We start from the raw sequence: 8,638 nt of genomic DNA on the forward strand, positions 1-8,638 counted from the left end.
GGGGGGGTGACGCACTTTGAAACGTGAGCCAATTTGCAGAGACAACAGTGTGTACAGCTACAGCACTTCACACAGGTGACGCGGCGGGTTTTAGTGATATTACAGTGAAAAACAAAGATCAAACAAAAATACACAGAAATTAATTCGTTCGATTGATTTTTTTTTTTTTTTTATCTCAACATCAAATTCGGATTTAAAAAGCCCGATCTTCAACTACACACGTCGGATAAAAGACGACTACGTTAATAACAAAAGGCGATTTCAGGCTGCCATCGGATTAATTTATTTATAATTATTAAATAATTAAAAATGTTAATAAATAAACTAACAAATAAATAAATAAAAACACACAATTCTCCGGGGCATCGTTTGACTGAACGCATGGCAGAGACATAGACGCTAAAGATCCTGAAGTCTAAAACTTTCAAAAACGCTTAGGCTGAATTATTAATGGGGACAAACTGGAAATTTGACTGAGTAATAAAATGATATAATCATCATTCTTTGGCCGATAAATAATAACTGTAAACTCTCAGCCTAAAGGTCACGAGTGCTCCTGTATGACGTGTTTGGTCTCTGGCTTTCCATTTACAGAAAAGTTCGACTTGGTTTGGATGGAATATGACAAGTGCCAAATGACGCCCTAACACACTGTTTCAGGCAAAGGGGCGCATTTCATTGCAGCATTGTGAGTGCACAATTCAGACCAGACTCTTGATGTAGCCTTCATTATTGGCAGGCCTATTTTAAATGACAGGTCCAGAACGGCCTTCGGCCAGATGCTTAATTCCATCCTGGAAATTTATGATTCGAATAATTCACATTTCTTGAGGAAAAGAAAAAATATTCTTGGAGGGACAGATGGTGTCTTTTTTCCCGTCACATTAGCTGGGTTATGGAGTGTGTTGGCCGCGAAAGCAGCACAGGATGCAGGTTGGAGTTTGTTTAAAATGTGCGCTAATGACGCGCATTAATCTTACCTTGTAGGTTGGGTGCCATGGATCCCTCGGGGAAAACACCGTCCTTCATATACACTAAAAGCTCCTCCCCTGCCTCAATGTCCCGCACAGCTTTATAATAAATCTGAGGAGAGAGAGAGAGAGAGAGAGAGAGAGAGAGACAGAGAGAGAGAGAGAGAGAGAGAGAGAGAGAGAGAGAGAGAGACTTTAACTTAAGGTCAAGATGGTTTTAATAAGTCTGGACCCTCACGTACATATTATAGCAGTTACAGGAAGGGCCTTATGATATTAGCATATTAATAGCCTACCTATAGCTATTATTAAGAAAATAAAACAAAATGCATGCCTAAAATAAACTACATTATCAGGCAGCAGCAGAGTTATTCAAAGATCATACATCATCTGAAATATTCAAATATTAACAATTTATTCTTACTAATTAAAAGCCGTGCTGTGAGAGGTTATTTTATTTTAATATAGCCTATGATACAACACAATGATTTGTGCCACAACTCAAACTTTATGAAATAAACAAAACGAATATAAAATAATAATTTTCCCCTCATCACAAATCACTTAAAATAAAACATGAAAATCTGTTCTGTGTACTTTCACAAAGAATTACTCAAACATGAAAAGAGGGAAAGTGCAGAAGAAATCCAGACGATACAAATGCTGCTGTAATGAGTGTAAACAGTCTGAAAGAAAAGTGGTGGATCAAACGAAAATAAACATCAAACAGCCCAGCTGCTCTCCTACGTCTTTTATTTACAGCTGCAGCAAACCGGGAAACGTCGGCTCTTTATCTGCACAAAACCATTCATTTAACTGAGTCAGTTTAATTTGTGTGATCGAGAATAAATAATTACTGAACTACGAAGTTTTTTTTTTTTTTTTTTTTTTTGCTATGATAAAGACGAGGAAAACAGAAAACAAGAATAAAATTATGACAAAATTCGAGGCCATTCAGTGTCCAGGCCTCATGCAGTCTGTATCCAACATCTAGACAATCTGTGCACAAAACTAAGCTTATACATTCACGTGCAGTCTAATGACTATTCATTCAGCCGGGTCACAATGAACATGTTTTAATACAAAATAAATAAACCACAGCGCAAGAAAAAGCCCACTTCAAGCTGCATGCAGAAAATGTGGTCTATGAACACATGGGGGCGCTCTGCACCAACTCAACGGTATCAATACAACAAGGAAGGCAGAGCACACTCATTCACACACAAATACACACACACACACACACACACACACACACACACACACACACACACACACACACACACGGATACACACAAACGCAGAGGAGAAGGCAAGTGAAAATGATTTCCAAGACTTGCTGAGCTTTAGCTGAGACCAGGACCAGGGTTAAAATATTACTATTATTATTGTTGTTGTTATTATTATTATTATTATTATTATTGCTCTTGTTGTTGTTGTTGTTGTTGTTATTATTATTACTATTATTATTCTTATTATTATTACTATACAACAGTTCGGCTACGCGGCGGAAGCCTCTCTACACTTTTTCGACCTGACCTTTCTTTTCTCCGTGAGACGGAAGAGTTGAGAAAGTTGCGCGGCGCTGCGGAGAGCCTCCAACTGCAGTAGTACTTCAGTCCCGGTGGAGTTGGCGACACAACCCATAGTAGGTCTACCGGAGAGGGAGCGGGGCACTGGAGCGGACAGGGCCGGGGAGAGGAGGTCGCGGAGCAGCCAGGAGCGCTGCGGACGGTCGGTGATCGTTCCCTCTGGCTGGATGAAGCCCGACGCTCCTCTGCTGGGCTACTCTCTAATCTAGTCACTGAGCGCGTCTTTGATGATGATGATGAGTCTCTCGCTCTCTCTCTCTCTTTCGGACTCTCTCTCTCATTAGTGATTCCCTATTGCCCCTTGGTGCTCTCTCGGTTACCCGTCGGCCACTCCTCCTCGTCTTATCTCCAGCCAAAAGGATTGAGGGATCTGCGGCGCAGACCCCTCCCCGCATCTCCGATCCCAGCCGCCGATTTGGCCGCTTGATAAATCTATTATTGATGTAAATAATGGATAAAACAGCCTGGCAGACTTGCACTCACTCTATTACTTTCACACACACTTGTCCGTAGGACGGTCGGAATACACACACGCGCACACGAACATACAGATAAGCACAGAAAGTGTATCAATATCGACTGTTATCGATGCGCAATGTTGTTTAACTTTTGTTCGAAATATTATTTCGTTCACTTTCTTCAAGTCTGGCCTCAACATAACATTTCTTTGGACTCGGAGGTCAACTTTGGATTCAATGGGGTTAAACCAGTAACTTGGTAAAACTATATTTTAATACAACTTGTGAAAAATGATGAAAATGTATTTTTATTCATCCATCATCAAACGGTTATTTTTTTTTAAAGCTATTATTATTATTAATATCATTATTTGATTTTTCCTCACTCATCTTAATTGTGTTTGTTGCGGAAAAAACAAAGCAGGAAACACTGCAGGGGACATGACAGGAATATGTGCACTAGAGAAAATAAGGAATCTTTTATATGAACAACATCGCAATATCGTGTTTAATCACTTCTACAATTTTATAGTCCATGCAATATATCTTGTATTCTGTTTATTTTACAGCTGATAAAATAGCTTGTTATTAATGACACATCTTCCTCCTTTTATGACTAGATTATAGATCAGCAAATATATTAATCTTTTCGAACGAATATGGCCAGTTAATAAATAAGGAAATTTTAATTACATTTCTAATGAATTTTTCTAATGTTTACAGCATTTTCAGTCTTTATGAATCTTTGTGTGTGTGTGTGTGTGTGTGTGTGTGTGTGTGTGTGTGTGTACTCTACAGTAAGGCCTGCACACTCAGACCTGTCTTGACCTCTTCCCATCTCTGTCCAGTGTTCAGGGGACAGATGTCTCATCGATCAATGCCAGCCGTAGGGCCCGCAATAATCCCCCACTGTGGCCTCATACGCACACACACACACACACACACACATACACACACACACACACACACACACACACACACACACACACACACAAACGAACAAACAACAGTGTCTATTTATTGATGGATCCGTTCGGGGGTAGAAGGGCAGATCAAACAGTGTTGGAAAGGGCTCCACTCCAAACCACAAAAGATGAAGTACTGACAAGAAGGTGGACAAGGTTCGTCTTCTTTTCAAACCCCCATGTCTTACCCACCCAACTCACACACACACACACACACACACACACACCACCCATTGCGCTCTCTCAGCCGTTTCCATCATACTTGGCCTCAGAATCACTGAATGGGATCGGTTTACACACCAGTTTTGGGTGATTCTTGGCATTCTAAATGAGAACTTTTTCATTGGGTTAGACACACACACACACACACACACACACACACACAGATGGTAAACTGTTGATTTGCCTTGTTTTTGTGGCCATCATTTAGGGAGCCTGAATATTACATTAAGAAACTGCAAACAGGATTGAGTGAGAGCAGTTGTTTCTCTGCAGATACAGAGAAAAAGACACAAAGCACTGGTACATGCTTTTTCTAGAAAAACTACAAAAAAACACTGTATGCACCTGATGTGTGTGGAAACAAATACAAAAAATGATCTAAATTATGCATTATCAGGCATACATTTGTTCATCGTACATCATTAATGCCAAACAAATAAACAAATAAATTATCCACTTGCTTTTTAAAAGGTTATTCTGTGCATTTGAATTTGCTCTGTGTGCATATTTCCATAAACTCATGCATTGTGCATGCCTATACAAAACAAAAAAAGAAAAGAAAAAATCACTGAATAGTCTGTTAAATTATACATTTTAGCACTGAGTGGGTGTATATATGTGTGTGCAGTGTTTGTAAATAAATTATAGGGTCATACCTGTGAGCCACTACAAAAGCAAAGCCATTTGCTAAGTACAAACAACCACAAAATACATTAAAAAGCAATCGCACACGTGGCCTTTTCTGCATCCGATAATTCTTCACAATTTTCACCGGTGCCCTGATTCTTTCTTTGACATTGTGTGGCAGTGGCAGGGGGCACTGATGTGAAAATCTTAAAAGGATTAGGTGGGTTGGTGTTGCCAGCCAATTGGTGCTTGTCAATCTCAGAGGCCCCTGTGTGTTCCCTCTCTTACTTGGTCCAAGCCTCCTTTCTCTCCATCGGTCAGGCTTAATGTCTGAAGCTTAAATGGCCACACTAGACCGTCCCCTCGGTGTGACGGAGTGACAGGTGGCAGATCAAGACATGAGGACAGAGAAGGAAGACAAAGACAACGTGGAACAGGCGGCTAGAGACCGAGACAGGAGGGGGAAAGAGCCGTGTAGGCAGGGATTAGGAAACAAATAAGAGCAGAGTGACAGGAATGTGGAAACACTCAGGCAAGTCATATGGATGCATTTGGATATTGTCATAATGCCATCTCATGTTATATTCCAGCGCTCTTTTATTCTCTTGTCTTGCTTTGTTTCTTGGTGTTTGTTTTGATACATTTTTTGTCTTATTAAAATTCTGATCTTATATTATAGTTATCATAATAGTCCAAGCTGTACTGAAATTGAAATGTGTGTCAAATAACGGCAGAGTCACGCCGCCGGTGTTTCATTTGCAGAAACTGGGACAAGAGTCAGCAAAGCAAAGCAGAAAAAAAGTAGCTTCTGCGGGAAAAACAGAAACAGAGAAATATGCTAATATATTGCAGCAGTAAGTTGTGGCACACACATTGCATGGGGTTGGAGTTAGGGCCTAGTTAAGCAGTTGGGGTTTTATGGGCACTGGCTGGGAAACTTTCCAAAAGTATCTGATGCCTTACCCAAGGTTCTTTAGAGAGAGAGAGTGAGAGAGAGGGGACGGGACAGAGGAAGCCAAAAGGGAGAGAAACTGCTGCCTCCACAGAAGAGGACCAGGCCCTGGATAATGGTTATTATGGGACTCAGGAGTGTCAGGCTATTCTTCAGCCTCTTTACATGGGTCATTTCCTAACAGCACTGGCAACTGGCCAAGCCACAGACACACAATAGAGCCATTGCTTGGTCATTACCAGCACACACATTTCTCTACCACACACACACACACACACACACACACACACACACACACAAGCGTGCTCCCACACATTCACACCGATCAACCGACGGTCAACTCTTAGTGGATGGGAAGCAATAACAGCCGCTCCCCCCTCGCTTCTCGCCTCTCGCTGACAACTTGGTCCACTTTACTCTCATATCTGGACTACAATTCCAGCCGAGACATCTCTGCCGCGTCACTCACCTGGTCTCCGGTGAGGTGACAGGCGCTGAGGTTCTGCTCCTCAAATGACGGGGCAGAGCGGACGTATTTGAGCCAGCTGTTGCTGGTGGCATCTGGGCCTGTGTCCAGCGCAAACTTGACGTTGCCCATGTCATCCACCACCTGTTGGAGAAAGACAAGTTAGATTTAAAAAGGGAAAAATAAATATCTATGACAAACATGTTATTGTCAACTACCAAATCACGTTTGTAAAAATGTTATTTTCCAAGGAGCTTCTAGGCAGATGGAAATGTAAAATTTTAAAATGCCAGATCTGGGTATAAGAAGGAAATACCAGGAGATTGATGTTGGTCAACCTTAAGACACACAGAGGCAACATGTCAGTGGGTGTTACGACCACCTAACCTTGTTAATCCCGACAACTTGAAGAGGAAAGAGGGAAAGGAGAAGGGAGGACGCAAACTGTGGCCTCTTTCACTTGTCTAAAGACTTTCTCTGGCACATATTGATCACCTTTTGTAACCCCAACACCCCCCTGAGACTCCGAGAGCAGGTTTCATGTTACGTGCTTTCACAGAGAATGGAGGATGGAGATAGAGGTGAAGGAGGAAGAGGAGGAGGAGGAGACGAAAAGAAGAGGGGCTTATTGTGGAGCAAAAATCAGGAAGGAGTAACAAAGCTTTATGTTTTGCTGAAGAGAAAAATGGGACCTCACTCTTCACAAAAGTGTAAATTATATATATTATATATATAAAATATATATAAATAGAATTCTCTCTCTCTCTCTCTATATATATATATATATATATTTATATAAATTATATAAATATAAAATAAATAAAATACATTAATATATTAAGTCCTAAAATTTGCCAAAAGAACATAAAGACATTAGACACATTAACAGTTAGTGTATTTATGAAATAGCAGATTGCAAAGAGACTGTATCCATTTTAAAGGCCAGACATGTTGTCTTCTCCTCTTGGCTCCTTTGACTGCATTTGTGTGTGTGCATTGGCATCTGTGTGTGTGTGGTGGAGTTTGATGGTGCTGGGGAACCTGGGGGCGGCTCGGCTGAAAACCCCTAAGTTAACCCCCTTCCACCAAGCTGGGGTTGAAGCTCCGATTACGGCCCAGCGCTGCATGTGATACTGAGCCTGTGCGAATCCTCCGGGGAGAACTGGCCTGAGACAGAGCAACTCCTCTAATTACAACTCCCAATCAGCCTGGCCTGAGTTCAGCGCTGACCTCTAGCTTGACTCTCAGTGCTCCTAATCACAGTCAAATGTGTGCTGAAGGAAATCAAGGTGTGATGGAGAAGAACCAACAAGCCAACTGACGTTTTTAGATGTGCAAAGTTCGTGAACTTCTCTAACTGGCTGCTTGAAAAGGCTTGGTAGTGTTTTCTCCCCAGCTCGTAAAAGTGTGAATGGTCATGTTCTTGTTGTCTGGGTGAACGCGTGCGGAAGGTGTATTTTCGTGGGTGGGGATGCAGGTGCCAAGTTTGGTGAGTAAATATATAAGGGTCTGGTTGGAGGTGTGGAAGAACTGCCATGTGCCTCTTTGTACAAATACGGTAACCGTTTTAGGCAAATGCATGGTTGAGGTAACAGCTTGAGGTAACAGCCAAGGTGTGAGTTTACCCTCTTCACAAGCTACGCCTGCTTTAGAATAACAATGCCTGCTAGTGCTTCGCCTAAAAATAATGTATCAAACCTTGACTTATGTTTAAAAACCCTGTTCCACATGCCTGAAATAAAAACTCAAAACTGAGGCTACTGCTTATGTAAATGTATTTGCTGATTGTGAGAGTGGGGAAAGAGACTGTTTATGCAAATGCAGTTCTTGTTATGTATTTCCTGTAATTCACACCGAGAGACTCCGAAGCAAATAATGTGATAATGTCCACCGTAAGAGTTTATAAAATAAAAAGCTGAATCTTATCCATTCCTCATTCTCCACATCTACAGCTGCTGCTTCCAGTTTATAACTTAAAACACTCGGCCTGATCGAGTCCAGGCATTTATTTTATGTGTGAAAACAGTCACTGAAAACTAACCAGGCATACCCCCTCAACCACACGCACGCACACACGCACACACACATACACACACGCACACACACACCACCCCCAATATCTTCTGCAGGTGGTGGAGTCAGAGTGCACTTGTCACAGCGTTGTCGGGGAGCTGCGACAGGTATCGTACATGTTTTATGAACACATGGAGACAAACGGAGATCCAGGCGGAGTCAAGGTGGGATTATTCCCTTTATCTTGGGGGGGATAGGTGTGTGAAGGAAGGCGGGGAAGTTCAACTCTGAGCAGACTGACATATGTGTGAATACTGCCATACCTACACGTAGCACGATAGTATTCATACACACACATTTTGCCCCCCCCCC

The 8,638-nt window shown here is 41.8% G+C and overlaps 1 protein-coding gene across 8 annotated transcripts in view; it reads right to left on the minus strand.

The window, feature by feature from the left end:
• prdm16 (PR domain containing 16) overlaps nt 1-8,638 on the minus strand; it is a 182,412-nt gene that overhangs the window by 19,925 nt on the left and 153,849 nt on the right. For all 8 annotated transcript variants that reach the window (XM_087179620.1, XM_087179616.1, XM_087179621.1 and 5 more), the window contains exons 4-5: nt 6,257-6,397; nt 981-1,083 (exon numbers count right to left, since the gene is read on the minus strand). In XM_087179620.1, the coding sequence (XP_087035746.1) occupies nt 981-1,083; nt 6,257-6,397 (244 nt within the window). The remainder of the gene's footprint in view (nt 1-980; nt 1,084-6,256; nt 6,398-8,638) is intronic.

The sequence above is a fragment of the Seriola lalandi genome, unplaced genomic scaffold (assembly GCF_002814215.2).
Source record: "Seriola lalandi dorsalis isolate HSWRI2012SDOR001 ecotype SW California unplaced genomic scaffold, Sedor1 jcf7180002054861, whole genome shotgun sequence".
Classification (NCBI taxonomy): Eukaryota; Metazoa; Chordata; class Actinopteri; order Carangiformes; family Carangidae; genus Seriola; species Seriola lalandi.